Here is a 17391-nt window from a genome sequence, read left to right as displayed (position 1 = left end):
CTTGCCATTTTAATTGCGTAAATAAATAATTTCGTGGAAAATGTACATTCGTGTGGAGTGAAAATCATAACATCAGATGTAAGCAAAATAATCAGTAGCCGAGTAAATAGTTTATTTTGCTATTAGTGCCGTTGAATGTTGCTGACATACAATTTATATTACTAACGATACTTAATTAAGGCCATTCCTCACTTTCCTGCTCAACGCTTGAACTTACTTGCAGAATATGTTAATTTATACCTTTTATATGCGAACATTTTAATTCTTCCTCATTTAGTGAAGTTTTCAGTATATGTATATATAAATTTATACATTTTTATCTATATATATATATATATATATATATATATATTATATATATATATATATATATATATATATATATATATATATATATATATATATATATATATATATATATATATATATATATATATATATATATATATATATATATATATATATATATATATATACACACACACACACACATACACACTAGCTGTACCTTTAGATACCGTATTAGAGGGGTCCTAGGGTAAAACTCCTAGGGGGGTCAAACTATGACAAATAATCGTAACATTTTTATTAAGTATATTTACCATACATGCAGTTATAGTAGTATCCCGGAAATCCGAAATCCCGGGAAATTCATATAAAGTATTTAAGAAAAACATTTGTAGAAAAACGTTATGAAAACACGCGAAGACTGAAGAACTCATTTATCATTACATATAATAACCGATAATGTTTAAAAATTATCGAAAAATTAATAAAGCATAGAGTACTGTACCTGTGTTACAACTCAAATATGTACTGTAATATTAGATTGAATTGTTAAAAGTTGATTTATTGAAATAATTTACAAGTAAAAGGTGCGTAAAACGTAACTACTGCAGCGTATGTTTGTACTGTATGCACAAATTTCTTGTCTTATCCGGACATTTCCAAATCCGGCCTTAGCCCCAATAATTTTGGATTTCCGGAGTTCGACTGCATGTTTTGTAATTTGTCTAAATATCATAGATGTAATATTATTGTCAGGGAAGTCGATGCGGTCCTTAAAAAGCTCCAGTTTCTGATTTTGCATATCAACTTTGTTTTATCACCAATCTAATATAAACAGCAAATCTGTTCACGTTCTTAAACGAGTCTATTTTAGATATAATTATCCATTACGATTACTGAAAGGTACGTGAAAATTAAATGTTGAATATTATTATATCGAACCAACTGCAAGAAATATCTGGTCTGCATAAAGTTGTGTAGCTAGCAAGATGTTAAAAAAAGAAAGATTTATGGCGCTGTTTCTGATTGTGATTCGTTTTCTGCATCATTTAATTTATCTCGTTTTGCTAAGTTTGATCTTGTATTGGCACAGCAGATAATGATTTTTCTCACCAATATAAGTGAGTCGTGATGTTAGTCCTCCTGCCCACTGTGTCCAGACGGTACCGACAAAACGCTAGAATATACACGAAAAATCGCAGTGTACATTGCACATGTATTTATCATAACTAACTAACTGACCATTACGCCGCTTCACTGCAGGGTAGGCGGAGAGAATAGAAAGCCATACCACTCTGTCTGCGAACTACATTCGACTCATAATAAAATTTGTTTTACCGTTCTTTCCTCACTCATTCGTTCTACATGTCAAAACCATCTTAATTTTTTTTCGATAATAATTATTTTAGCTTTGAATTTTTTCCTTGTTTCACAATTTCGGACATCTATCTTAGATCTTTTTGCTGCACATTCATCCGAAGGATCGCATTCGGACTGCATTCAATCTACTTTCATCATTTTTTGCCAACTCCACGCTTAACTTCCATACATTAGGGTGGGAACCAGGAATCCGCTGTATTCACACTTTAATGATTTTTTTTAAAAGTTAATGTTTTTATTTAAAAAAAAAATTGTCATCACTGTAGAAATTGATGAATAATAACATTTATAAAATAAATAAAACTGAAACTATGGTTTTAATATCTTTTATTTTTGGTGCCTTTTTTCAATCTTTTTTGACAAGCACCTCGTCATATTCAGGGATGGGGTCAGAGTTTGAGTCTTTTTTATTAAATATTATTATTTTAAATTTATAAAAAATGTGCCGCAAAGTATCAGCAAAAAACATTCAAGAAAATAAAAACGTTCTTAACGTTTTTTTTAAATGCTCTAAACGGTGGATTTATTACATTTTATTGTATTTGGAAATTTTACAGAACAATATAAATAAATTAACATTAATGAGTAACAAAAAATAGGTATTCACATATGTTATTTAATATAAATACCTGGAAGAGGGATGGGAGGGAGGAAAAGGGGAAAAGGGAAAGATGAAAGCTCAAGTCCCAGACAAATTATGTGAAAATTAGGACACACTACGATATGAATATCGACGTACTTTTATTTATTTATTTAAACTTATGTACTGAAAAGAAAAAAGTAATTTTAATTAATGTTTTACTTGGTATACCCCCTCTTCAACTTTCATCGTCTCAAGGACCCAACTCTAGCTTTAGAATTAGCTTCACATACGGTGTTTGAAAATGATGCGGAATGCATCAAAACACGTGTCACAGTAGATTTTAAGAAATAGTGGTATTAACTAAGTAAAACGATAATTAAAAATGGATAGATTTTACCACAAAGTGACTGCAGAATCAATGAATTAAAGAAATAAGTACATTGGCGTGCTTGTTGCTAAAGAGCAATACTTTCCAACCAACCAAAAACAGACTAGTGATATTAATCAAAACGTTTGATACCATATATAGCTGTTTGCCATCAGAGGGTAGATAGTACTTGAACATTAAAAAATACATAAATTACAAATCGACATTTAAAAAACGTAAATTACAAAAGATGATAATACGGAAGGCAAAAGAAAAAAGGAGTTTAGGGAAGGAAGTAGAGGGAAAAACTACGGGAGGAGGTTTGATGGACAGTTAGGATTCTAATGATAAATAGTAATGTGGTTATAACATTGCAGGTTACGAAAGAAAACTTTTTTTTTACAAATATGTTAATAATATTAGTATACAACCACTCACCGAGATTTTTATGTCTACCGGTTTCGAGACGTACCCGTCTCTTCGTCAGGACAATCACTACAACAGCATGCAAACAATACCACCCTTCACCACCAGTGGTTGTATACTCACCGAGATTTTTATGTCTACCGGTTTCGAGACGTACCCGTCTCTTCGTCAGGACAATCACTACAACAGCATGCAAACAATACCACCCTTCACCACCATAGCACCATTCACATACTTAAAATTACACAAAATGTCTAACACATGCGATTTTTGGTCGACCCGAAGACCAACATGCACTAAAGGTTTCAGCAACAGACATACGAGCCGAAGTTAAACATGCACTACAATTAAACATATTAATGAATCAACTTATAAACTCGTAGGATGTAAGGAGTGGGCGGGGTTTGAATTGGATACTGACGAATTCTGCTTAACCGATGTTGAATCAAACAATGGACTATAAGTAAAATTTATTTGGTTGTTAATTAGAAGAACATCATTTTTAAGTGCTTTCCTAATGTAATTTTTTTCCATATTATTTAGATTTAACACTTTATTATTGGTGTTTAATATTTTGACTCCCGTGTCTTTTGACGAAGAGACGGGTACGTCTCGAAACCGGTAGACATAAAAATGTCGGTGAGTAGTTATATGCTAATATTATTAAAATTTTCTTAAAAAAAAGTAAAAATGACTTACCACAAAGTAAGTGCTTTAAATATTAATAATATTGAGAATATTTATAAAGGAAAGTTTAATAACTAATGTGTTAAGGTAGGTACGTGGTCTTTTTCCATCGGTCGGTCGCAGTGTGAACGGGTGCTAAGTCCCGCCGCCGAGCGTCGGTTAGCTGACCCGGCGACTCCGAAGGTGAACTACAAGCTGCGGCGGACAATAAATATGCTCGCATTATGATGGAAACAATATGGGCCCGTTTCCTGGTACGCCATCCGTGTTCCGTGTGCCATCGATTGATTCGTGTAGCCGCCATTTTGGTTTATCGTAATGGCGTTTGGCGCCAAATGTCAGATGTAGCCTCTCGGTGGCGGCGGCCCTAGATGTTCTCCCATAACGGGCGGTACTTTCTAATCCGGCTGGATCGCTCCGCCATATATCGGCGAATGGCAGGGCTGGCTGCGGGGGCTCGGCAAGCCCACAAGAGCCCCTTCGTACAAAAATTTGAAAAATGAAAAATCAAAGTAAAATTTTACAAAGAAGAATATTACGCATCCTGTGGATCAGGTTTCCTTATATATAAAGTCATTACAAACAGAAACTAAATATAAAAACAGTTATTCATAATTGGATAATGAAATAAGGTGGATTTAAAATTTGGTCATGAGTATTAGATAACATATCGTAATAATTTAAAAAAATTGATTTAATAAATAAATATTTTTAAATATGCCTTGGGGACGGGAAAATTCAGTGAGGGCACATGATTATAATTTGTAATTTTGTTTATGATTAAATAAAAATCAATGAATATGGTAAGCCACGTGAATGTGCTAAGATCAAGAGAAGAAAAAACGATTGCTAACTGATATCAAAGACCGGAAGGTATCCTATCTGGGGAGTGTGCTTAGAGGAGAGAAATCCGAGCTATTGCATTCAAATATAAAAGGCAAAATAGAAGGTCGACGAGGTGTCAGTAGAAGACTAATGTCCTGGCTCCGGAATATATGAGATTGGAAGGGGATTAGAACCGTCGAGGCGTTGTTTAGAGCACCCCAAGACAAGGACAAAGACCTGACATGACACGCTTCTACGAAAAAGAAGAAATATTATTATTGATGGACAAAAAATAAAGATGAAATATTTTGCAAAAAAAAATCACTTTAAAAACCTACTTCTGTTTTACACGTATAATTAATACAATTAAAATTATTTAAAAAAATATAAGTAATGATTAATTGAACAACAAAAACATTTCAAGAAGACTGTTCATAAATTTAGTGCTTTTACATATTTTTTTTTAAATATTGAAAACATTAAATGATGATTGTGATATAGTGAGAAAACCACCCGCGAGCCCCTTATCCAAATATTGACAGCCACCCCTGGCGGGCGGTATTCGATACTACGATTCTCTAATACCGATTTGATCTCGCAACTGTAGTCAATTGTCAATTCACATATTTATGTCAAACTAATACATACGCCTAGCTTTATTTACAACATTACCAGACCTACATTGCCATAACTACGTCCTTCGTGAAGGGGAAATGAAATTTTTCAATTTTCGCAAACTAAGATAGAAAAATCGGAAGGGATATATTAATTCATTAGGTACATAAATCGCTCACTCCTTTTAAGAACGTCATAAATCAAAAATCTTCAATTTTCAGTTGTGCATGTTTTCGGAATGCCCATAAAATGTTCTTTATCCCAGCAAAAGAGGCATATTTTTAACATAATATTTACCCGCTACAGGGCAGATAGTGTTGTTTTTGCATTTTGAAGAAAAGGTATTGTTTAATTATTTTTTTAAATATACTAAATATTTATCAAATGGAGAAAAAACCTTTAAATTTTACCTAAAAAGATCTGTTGCACAGTTAAAAGTTCAATAAGTGACTTGATATTTATTTTTAATATATTGTATTATATTTTTAAACTTTGAAAACGTTCTCCTGAATTTTTATTTTTATTTATGACGTTTTTGAAAGAAGTGAGTGATATGTTTCATATACATATATATGTAAAATACTTCAACATACTCATTTAATTGATATCACATTTATGAATTTTTCCTTATTCCTAGATTCATTTTGTTTATTTTTCCACTTAAGTTGTTATATTAAGGGTGAATTTGTAACAATTATTTTGAGTTTAGCGCTTAAATATGACTTTTACCACAGGTAGTAGTCACATAAGGAATACAAGATTATGTAAGAATAAAACAACCAACAAACAGCTTTTAAACTTCATTTTATTTATTAAACGGCTGTGTTTTACTAAAATAAATGTAGAAAGTTTTTTTACAGTTTTAATTCTTTTACACTTAAAAGTGCAGTTCCACTTAGGAATGTTAGAATTAAAATTAATTCAACAAAAACAGTGTTATATGTATTAAAAAAAACTACACACGAATTGGTTAATAATTATTATGTTTAATAGATTTATATTATCCACTGACACTTCGTGATGGAATTGCATTTTTAATTTATTATTAGATTAAAACCAATATTTTTAGCTTTTCCACTTTTTTATTTGACCAGCGACCGGGTTTCGTCGTACCGACATCTGATGATGTCGGTAACGACGAAACCCGGTCGCTGGTCAAATAAAAAAGTGGAAAAGCTAAAAATATTGGTTTTAATCTAATAATAAATTATTATGTTTGTTGGAATTCGACGGGTTTTTTTTATCCCCCATCATTAAATTCTCTAAGGGATGAAACATAGCTAATACATGAGATTCTTGCGATTTTATTCTTGGAATATTCTTGAAATATAGTTCTACTTAATAAAAAAATACTACTTTATTTATTGATTTGGCATTTACTTTGCACATAGAATAACATGTTGATTACTTATAATTGAAACCTTGTTAAATTTTCCTATTAAACTAAGTCCTAACCCTTAACCCCACCTCTAGTTATTACTTCGCCCACCTCTACCATTACTTTCAAAAATGATAATTTGGATTAAAAAAATATATTTGTGAAGTATTTGGACACACTCAAAATGTTGTAAATAAATTATCTGGTCAAATTATAAGCTTAAATAATAAAAACGAAAACTATATTTTCTGGCGTTTCTCATGTGTATCACACACATAATCCAGGATTCGGATCTCACATACTAATAAAAGAATTTCTGCTTAGTAAAAAGCTTCTTTTTACTAAGCAGAAATTCATCTCACCAATATATGTCTCTAGTGAAGTTGAGCAACGTTTCGAAATCGGTTCATATATATAGAACATCCAAGAATTTGAGTAGTGTGGTTGTCAATAATGGGTAGAATTGGTGAACGTTACACGTGTGTAAAGTGATCAATTAAACCAGCTTATGACGGTCGTCAGCCCCTTAAATGCCCAGACTTCCATATTCTTCTTAATCTTTGATGAGATGTCAAAAAATAATATGAAAAAAAAATTAAAATGTCATTTTTTTCCAGGTGCATAAAAAGAAGCGGAACGTTGCAAAGGTCCAATGCAGAAACATCAAGAACGAATGTCCCAAGCCGACTTGTGATGATCCTGTTCTCCATCCTGGAAGATGCTGCAAAACGTGTCCTGGAGACCTTTACAGTAAGCCACAATTTCACTATTAAATGCATATTTATACTGTCAAATAAACTTTTAATTTCATATAGCTATGCTTACATATTAAAGTTATCTGCATTTTGTATAACTTGCGCTCAAGTATCCTTTATTTTCTGATCTACGATATTATTAAGAGATATTGTTCATAATATATGTATCTTTTTGTTTGCGTACCCTACTTATACATATTAAGATTTAAAAAAAACACGAACTCTTCATATTTCAGGTATATGTTAACAAAATACTAGACAATAATATTTAAGACCATTTCATTGTATCGAGTTGTTTCTAAAAATACGGAAAATTTTATACATATATACTGTACTCATGTTTTTGAATTCTTCCATATTTTCAATTAAATTAAACTAAAAATTAATAAACATTAAGCAGGGGAGGACCGAGGAAAACTTGGCATGATCAAGTATTTAAAACACTTGAAATTGGTTAGGTCAGGATTCTGAATAGTTGGCGGGCATATATATATGAGGAGATGCATGAATGCGGAAGATGCGAAGATTGTTTGCAAAGACAGATCGGTGTGGTGTTCTATTCTCTCTGTCTACCCCTGTGGGGAAGCGTCGTGATGGTTAGTTAATTAATAAGCATAAGTATTTTTTTACAATATTTTTAATTAAAGCGCCAGATAAATCCTTTCAAGAACGTCATAAATAAAAAATCGTCAATTTTCAGTTGTGCATGTATTCGGAATGCTCAGAAAATGTACTATATCCCAGTAAAAGAGGCATATTTTTCACTTAATATTTACCCGCTATAGGGCAGAAAATGTTGTTTTTGCATTTTGAAGAAAAGGTATTGTTTAATTCTTTTTTTAAATATACTTAATATTTTTGAAATGGAGAAAAAACCTTCAGGTTTTACCTAAAAAGATCTGTTGCACAGTAAAAAGTTCAATAAGTGGCTTGATATTTATTTTTTATACATTGTGTTTTAAACTTTAAAAACGTCCCCTGAAAAATTAAGTTTTTTGATTTATGACGTTCTTGAAAGGAGTGAGCGATATCTCCGAATACTCAAATAGAAATTCAAATAGTCGAAAAGTATAGCACTGATATTTGATCATGTATATATACGCACATTCAAAAGGTTATTACAGTTTTGCCAAAATTTACATAGAGTATCCGTTTTTGAGAGCACATCAAAGGGGACATTCCAAAATAATAGAAAATATTGATTTATTATTAAAATAATACTTCGTTAGCAAGATGTGTTTTTAAATTAAACTTTAAGTTGATGTAAAGTCAAGAAAAACTAGCTTGCTCCAAGATTGATTCTTTCTGATAATACTTTTTTATACTTGAACTACATATTTTATTTATTTTTATGTGCCATTTAATCTACTATAACGTAAAAAAATTAAACTATTTGATTATATTCTGATCTGTTAAGGTTGGTAAAAATAATAATAAAAATAAAAATGCATAAATACCGCAATTCATTCAACTACTACTCTCCGTTCCTCGGCCGTAAACATTTTTCTTAATTCCTTTAATCAACAAACCTATTACCGTTCGTTCCGTTTGATTATTTATTGCGAAAGGAGCCGGTTGCTGATAACGCTGCCATTGGATATTGAAGTGTTGCTACGTGCAGTTTGTTTGCAAAGGTGATATATTCCATTTGCCGGCACAAACCGCATACTTACATACAATGTTGCTCGATGCGTGCAGCAAGGCTACCACACGAACGATCTGAGCTAACCTAAAAAAAGAATACCAATTATTCGGGCTATCCCAAAAGATGTGACAGAAATAACTAGGTCGAAGAAAAATTGAGACTCGACTAAAGTGAGTAACCTAAAATTGAGACATTGACAGTCAACGACAACGTAAAGATGAAACATGGATAAACAAGGGTAAGGTAAAAATAAGACAAAGGCAATACGGGTGAACGTGAAAAAACATATGAACAATTAGGCATAATATAAAAACTGGATACATAAAATTATGGGTAATATGAAAACGAGATAAAGACAATCGGGGGTAATGTAAAAACGAGACATGGATACTCAGGAATACCAACAAAATGAGATTTAGAAAATCAGGGTTACGTAAAAACGAGATGTGGGCAATCAGAGGTAATGTAAAAACGAGGAATAGACAATCAGGGGAAAAAAGGGTTATTTAAAAAAAGGATATTAAAAAATCAAGGGTAACGGGAAAACTAAATATGGACAATCAGGGGTAATGTAAAAACAAGACATGGAAAATAAGGGATAACGTAAAAACGAGATATGGACAATCAGAGGTAATGTTAGAACCAGAAATGGACAGTAAGGAGTAATGTGAAAAAGTGATATGGACAATCAGGGATAATGTAAAAACGAGACATGGACAATCAGAGTTAAAGTAAAAACGAGACATAGACAATCAGGAGTAATGTAAAAAGGAGATAAAGACAATCAGGAGTAACGTAAAAAGGAGATAAAGACAATCAAGGGTAACGTAAAAATGAGACATAGACAATCTGGTATTAAACTACAGAGTGGCATATTATCAGAAATAACCAATAATGAGATGTCGTGAATGTGAACTCAAAATAAGACATGCAATCAAGAGAAACAAAACGGTGAACATACTATCAAAAATTGACAGGACCTTCATTAATATGTAATGTGTTGTTCATATGTAATAAGGAGATGAAATAATTTGTCAAACATATTTTTAATCCGTTCTCAAGGAAGTGCGTATAATATTGGACAAATGACTAGTGTTGTTTTTGTTACTTATGCAAATCTTTTTTTTCGTATTAATTTATTCTCTGTTTGTGTTTATTGTAGTAAAACAGACCTTGATAATATAGAAACTTGATATTCGATATTCAGACTATCTACTACGCAATAATTACGTTAACATTAACATACATATATTGAATATTCGCTTCGTACAGTTAGACTTTTTGTATTAATATTATGTAAGATACTTTTTGAAGTGAAATTTCTCAGGCGGTGAATAGATAATCGATAATTGGACGAGAATTTAGAATGAAATTTCAAGCACACATCAGGTTTATTAGGCATTTTTCGTTACATGAGATAGATTAAATAAAACAATTTTTATATTTTACAAACTTTTATTTTTACTTTTTTAATTCTGTATCTATCATTATTATTCAGGTCATTATAAGCACCCTCGAGGTAATATTTTACGAAAATGGCGCTATAAAAATGATCCAAATTATTATTATTATATGTATTATCATGTATGATACATAATAAATGTCATTGGAATTAAATTAACTTTATTATCATTAATTTCATTAATTGATTTGGCTGTCACTTTGTGGTAAAACCTATCAATTTTTAATTAAATTTTTTACTAAGTAAATACCACTTTTTCTTAAAATCTACTGTGACACGTGTTTCAATGCATTCCGCATCATTTTCAAACACCGTATGTGAAGCTAATTCTAAATTTTAGAGTTGGGTCCTTGGGACGTTGAAGGTTGAAGAGGGGGTAGGAGCGGTTTCTTATTTTGTATATTTAAATATTTTGAAAATGATGCGGAATGCATCAAAACACATGTCACAGTAGATTTTAAGAAATAGTGGTTTTACTAAGTGATTTTATTTTTATTTTTATTGTTGGTTAAATGGTATTGTTTCTCTTATATTAAATTCAGAATGTTCTATGAATTGTTTTTATCCCATACCAATTTGGGAATGAGATATTTTTTATTTTAGTTTTATTAAATCATTCTCCAAATTGTTGTTTCTCTATGGCAATAAGGCATTATGAATGTAGATAGAGTTTTTTTTCTAACTACGACCATCTGTCATCTTCAGTTTTCCCCATGGATGGTTTGGTTACATCACTTGCAAAAATGTTTCAATAATTGTATCTCATCAATTTTAACTTTTTTATATAAGAGGGAACAAGATAGATATACACGATGCTCCAAATCAAATGTAGCAACTTGTACTATTTATTTATAGTTATAAAAAAATACCTAAATTTTATTTTTTATCTTTTTGGTAAATTTATGGTGTATTTAAATTTACAAGTATACTTATAGAAGATAAAAATAGTATTTAAAACAGAGAAAAAAACTAAGTAACTAACTAACCATCATACCGCTTCTCTGCAGGGGTAGGCAGAGAGAAGGCACGGTGTTCTTCTGGTTCTATTTCAAGTACACTCGCCTCATAAATTTGTTTAACTTTTCTTTATTCACTCATTCGAATCACATGCCCAAACTATCTCAAAACACATTTCTTAATTTTATTGATAATGCTCATCTTAGCATTACATTTTTTCCTTATATCACCGAGAAAATGTATTTCGACTGCATTCAGTATACTTTCATCCTTCTTTTGCCATCTCCATGCTTTATTTCTATACATTAGAGTTGGAACCAGAACTCTATATTGTTTCTTACCAATACATTTTAATTATTTCTATAGTACAAGGCTTAATGTACCTTTTATGTTCAATTATTTAATTTTGCTATATCTTCAGTTGTTACGTTATAGTACGATTTTTTTTGTGGAAATCTAATCATTGTAATTACCAGAAAATATAAAAAAGAGTATGATACTTTCAATTCGAAATTTACACGAAAATATTAAAAAAATTATAATCGAAGTTAAACAGTAAAACAATAGAAAATTAAAAAATTAACAAAAGCGTTGGTAAATAAATAAAACGGATAAGCAGAATATCAAATTGATTTCTTATAAAGTAGTGATTTTTTAGATCTTACTTTATTTTGTGTATGAGTGCCAAATCTCGAAGATTTTTTTCCGGATATTTAACATCTTCTTCTTACTTTATCTGCACCCCAATGGTGCATAGGGCACTGCATCGTATAGAAGCAGTGTTATCTGCGGAAAGGTGATCACCCTTCCGCTTCAGGTACCGGTCCAGGGTCATATTCAATAAATATTAGACTAAAAAATCACTAATATTTATTTTGACCCTCTTGGGAATCGAACCCGGGACCTCCAGCATGGTAGCCTACCGCGCTAACCACCATACTATGGAGGCGGACAGAATTGAACAACACTTTAATTTTTTTCAGTTATTATTATTATGAACAATGGAGCTCGTTATGTTTGAATCTACAGCGTAATGGATTGACAATACAGTCGTGGTCGGGTCGGGTTACATATTAGATCAGGCAGCAATAATCCTCTGGGCGGGAAGGATAAGATCATTCATGATTGAAGAGAGACAGACATAATACGGACTGATATTATTAACCCCATCACTTCATGTATGCAGAACGAAATATACACGGATATTAATATTTATTTATTTTAAATTCTATTTATTGTTTCGGCATTAACTTTGTGGTAAGATATGTTACAATGATTAAAAAAAACACTTCGTTTTTTACCACTTGAGTTTTATTATAGACTACATGTTTCAGAAGTTAAACTTCCATCATTCAGGTCTGTATAAAATTGTTCTATAAATAAGAAGAGGGGAAAGTAAGGGGAAGGGGTTTGTCAAGGAACGGAGTTTGAAAACAAAGGAAAAATGGAGAGCAATGGCGAAGAATTTTGAAACAATATATTATTTAATAAATTATTATTAGAATTCAGGTTTACCTGAATTCTAATACAGACCTGAATGATGGAAGTTTAACTTCTGAAACATGTAGTCTATAATAAAACTCATGTGGTAAAAAACGAAGTGTTTTCTTTAATCATTATTTTAAATTCATGTACGGAAAAGAGATATGAACATTAGCGGGCTTATTGCTAGGAAGAAATATTTTAATATTTTTCAACCAACTAAAAACAGACAATTTTTTGACATCTCATCAAAGATGAAGAAGAATATGGAAGTCTGGGCATTTACGGGGCTGACGACCGTCATAGGCTGGTTTAAGTGATCACTTTACACACGTGTAACATTTACCAATTCTACCCATTATTGACAACCACACTACTCAAATTCTTGGAAGTTCTATATATATGAACCAATTTAACTTGAACTTTGTTCTTGAATTACTAGAACTACAGACATCTATTGGTGAGATGTAAAGAAGCTTTTTACTAAGCAGAAACTCTTATATTAGTATGTGAGGTCCAAATCCTGGATTATGCTGAGGTAAGCATTTTCGATAGAATCAAGAAAAGTGTGTTGAGATGGTTTGGACTTGTGAAACGAATGAGCGAGGAAAGAACGGTTAAACAATTTATGAGGCGAATGAAACTGGAAAAACAAGACGAGGAAAACGTAGAAAAGTTGCAAAAAAATTAAATAATGTTTTATTTTATTTTAAAATAGTTCTTAAAGGGTTAAGTTTGTTTGGAATGACTCATTGCATGACGTCATCATCATGTTAATCCAGTTTACATCACGCTTAACGGAATATGGTAACTGAGATAGATAGATACCTTAAAACTATATTATATCGAAACCACATTGTAGCTTGTTCTATGTAGTATTCATTATCAAAATTGGGCTGAAATGTGATATGAAATATTTATGTTTGATATCCTTTAAAGGAGCCCATTAGCATCACGACTAGCCGTGCGTTTTTTCGGCACGACAGCGTGACAACCGTGTCGTGAATTCGGATATCGCTCACTCCTTTCAAGAACGTCATAAATCAAAAAACTTGATTTTTCAGGAGAACGTTTTTAAAGTTGAAAAATATAATACAATGTATTAAAAATAAATATCAAGCCACTTATTGAACTTTTCACCGTGCAACAGATCTTTTTGGGTAAAACCTGAAGGTTTTTTCTACATTTGAAAAATATTTAGTATGTTTAAAAAAATAATTAAACAATACCTTTTCTTCAAAATGCAAAAAGAACACTTTCTGCCCTGTAGCGGGTAAATATTAAGTTAAAAATATGCCTCTTTTGCTGGGATAAAGTACATTTTCTGGGCATTCCGAAAACATGCGCAACTCAAAATTGACGATTTTTGATTTATGACGTTCTTGAAAGGAGTGAGCGATATATCGAATAGTGGTAATGCGCTCTAAATGCGTGGTAGGTCATAGCGTGAATTCGATAATTCATAGCGTTTTTTTTAAAGGAAATAACCCGTTAAATCGATGTGAGATATTTTCCAGTGGACAAAATAAAAGCGTAAATTATTACTGCACATGTTGAAACTATTACTTAAGTACCTAGAATTGTATAGCTACATAAGGACCGTCAGTCCATTTAATCTTCACATTCGATTGAAAACGTCATAATTAGGCGAAACAACTGTCACAATATTAATTTTTGTATTTTTTAAAAATAAAATACAACTTAGTAGACTCAAAAAACTGTGTTTGAAGTAATTTTTTTTACATGAATTAAAGCTTAACTTCTTTTTAAAATATTTTTACATTCAACATTTTGTGTGTGTCCAAATAATACTTGATCACAAATCTGGATTTTCTCAGATAAAAAGAGTCTTTGCTAGTAAAACTAGTTTTCTATTCCGACATAGATCGCTGTTGTGAACTCGCATGTACTGTGTCAAAAGTTGATAATTATGTTGAGGAGTTTCAAAAATGTTAGTAGTGTGGTTGTCAATCATGGGTAGAATTGGTGAATGTTATACGTATGTAAAGTGATCACTTAACCATGCTTATGACGCCCTTTAAATGCCCCGATTTCCATTTTCTTCTTCATCTATGTTGAGTTGTCAATAATGTTACTCATTTTATGTTACCTAGGTTATTCTTAGACAAATGTGCGGCAAAACTTTGTATGCTAGAAGTTCGAATGGTGAAAAGACTGATATGAGCAAAACCGATAAAATGAAGAATGGTGTGTTGAGTTGGTTTTAAAAACGTGAATTATGAGGAGAATGTGATCGGTAATAGATGCAGAAAAAGACTAAGGAAAACTTGGCACAATCAAGTATTTTAAATATTTGAGAGTTGGCCAGGTCAGGTGTCGGGTATGCATATAATTGACGGGTATGAGGAGAGGCATGAATTGCTTACAAATACAGATTGGTCCGGCATTCTTTTCTCTCTGCATTCCCCGGCGGAGAAGCGGCGTGATGGTTAGTTACTTTTTTTGATATTTCAACATAGAAGAAGAAGTATGTGGAAGTCTGGGCATTTACGGGGCTTAAGAGTTTATTTGGACACTCAAAATGTTGTTGGTTACTTAAATTAGGTAAGGCTTCTTGATAAACTTATCCGTTGGAAATTAATTTATCCTCAATTTTTGGTGTTTATTTTCTTAATTAGTTTGTATAATTTTACCGTTTTATAGAATTTAAACAAATCTCAGATTTTATTGTTACGTTTAAGATAAAAGTAAATGCGTTTCCATAAGTGGCTAGTATATTAAGTGTCAACTCCACTTGATAATTAGTTCATGTTAATATAGGAAGTACAGTTTATAGCCGGATATTATAAACACATCTCGGTAAAGCAAAAAAATCTACATTCAAAATGATATCTAAAATATCTATTGAAAGCTGTCCCACCGCATGCCCAGATCTGATACAGAAGCATCTAAGCTTCCTGACAGATCTGTTCTTGCTAAGCAATTTTTTTTAAACTAAGCGAAATTTATTGAAAATGTGAAACAATATAAAATTATATCCCGATTTTACTGTGAATTTACACATAAAATATCTGTATTTTATTTATTGTTTCGGCATTACCTTTGTGGTAAGACATGTTACAATGATTAAAGAAATTACTTCGTTTTTTACCACTTGAGTTTTATTATAGACTACATGTTTCAGAAGTTAAACTTCCATCATTCAGGTCTGTATAGTTACTATACAGACCTGAATGATGGAAGTTTAACTTCTGAAACATGTAGTCTATAATAAAACTCAAGTGGTAAAAACGAAGTGTTTTCTTTAATCATTGTAAAATATCGGTATTTGTTTGCATCCGATATTTTAATATATTTAATAATAAATTTATATAAAGGATAAGAGGCGAGAGGGGGAGATACGCATTCCGCCAAGAGGGCGTCGAACCCTGCTATAAATAGTTAGGCGTCCCGACGCATCATTCTTTGCTTGTGTGAGTGAGGAACAGATTACAAAGTGGTCAGTGAGATTTGGAAATTCTGGGTATGAATGCAAATGTAAATTGACCCGATGTTCAAAAGGAAGGCAAATATTTTTAAAGATTTTTTAAAAATAATAATAAATAATCTGAATATTGACTAGAACATGATCATATTACCAGAGGGAAATAAATGTTTAGGAGATTTTTAAAAAGAAAAATCTCTAAATTCTGTTTTATAAAAGGCTAAAAAGAAATTTCTTGAGACCGAAATCCCCAAGAAAACTTGGTTAGCATTTTGGAATTTTAATAATAGTTTTTGTAGAAAATATAATTTTAAACTCAAGAAACGCACTGAATGAATAAAAAATGATGGATAAGTGTTTTATATTTTCCAAATTTGATATTTTATCACGAAATTGGATACACTTTTCTACAGAAAAAAAATGGTTGCAGGGTTTGTTAAATAATTCATTTTTTTCTGTGCATGAAAATGAACTACACAATCACGTCTTTAAGAATTAAAAAAAAATTGTATACTTAAAAGTTAACCATGCTAACTAATATATATTTTTTCGTTTTAAACATGTTTTTAAATTAAATGGCATGAAGTTTCTTAGGTATAAGTAAAAAGGTAATTTATCGGTGTAACTGATCGTCTGAGAAGTCTTAAAGTTCTCTAAAGTTTATAAATGCTTCAAATTAATAAAAAGAGCATATTTTTCAATTGGTTCATATAACAGGGATCAAATTTCATACACATGGTACGACTAGCAAAATGCGGTGTTGGATTATTTTAATATTATAATGCCAACATAAAAAATGCATATAAAAGAAGAAATGCATATTTGGATAAATCCTACTTAACCCTAGGCTACGGAACTTGTTTGATTGTACCTTAATACGGGACTGTCGTGATATGTACGACTATAAAAAAACTAAAAATGTTAAAAAAATATGCGTAACATATTTTTGAGAATTTTGTATTAAATACGATTATACGATTTCGGTAAAAATTATGTTACTGCTAGTTGTCACTACATTCTTTACATGTGTTGTCTCAGTGTTCAACAATTTTGCTGCCTACAAATTTGTTGTCCTTCGTAAATTGTACGAATGTCC

At 31.3% G+C, this 17391-nt stretch overlaps 1 protein-coding gene across 2 annotated transcripts in view; it reads left to right on the top strand.

The window, feature by feature from the left end:
• The window catches only part of sog (chordin short gastrulation), a 213439-nt gene that overhangs the window by 138354 nt on the left and 57694 nt on the right, over positions 1-17391 (top strand). For both annotated transcript variants that reach the window (XM_088272792.1, XM_088272801.1), the window contains exon 4: positions 7167-7299. In XM_088272792.1, coding sequence (XP_088128918.1) covers positions 7167-7299 — 133 coding nt within the window. The remainder of the gene's footprint in view (positions 1-7166; positions 7300-17391) is intronic.

This window comes from Brachycentrus maculatus, unplaced genomic scaffold (assembly GCF_059751285.1).
Source record: "Brachycentrus maculatus isolate JH-2025_06_01 unplaced genomic scaffold, ASM5975128v1 h1tg000032l, whole genome shotgun sequence".
Lineage (NCBI taxonomy): Eukaryota > Metazoa > Arthropoda > Insecta > Trichoptera > Brachycentridae > Brachycentrus > Brachycentrus maculatus.
The sequence above is the reverse complement of the archived record's forward strand: the minus strand, read 5'-3'. Positions and strand labels throughout refer to the sequence as shown.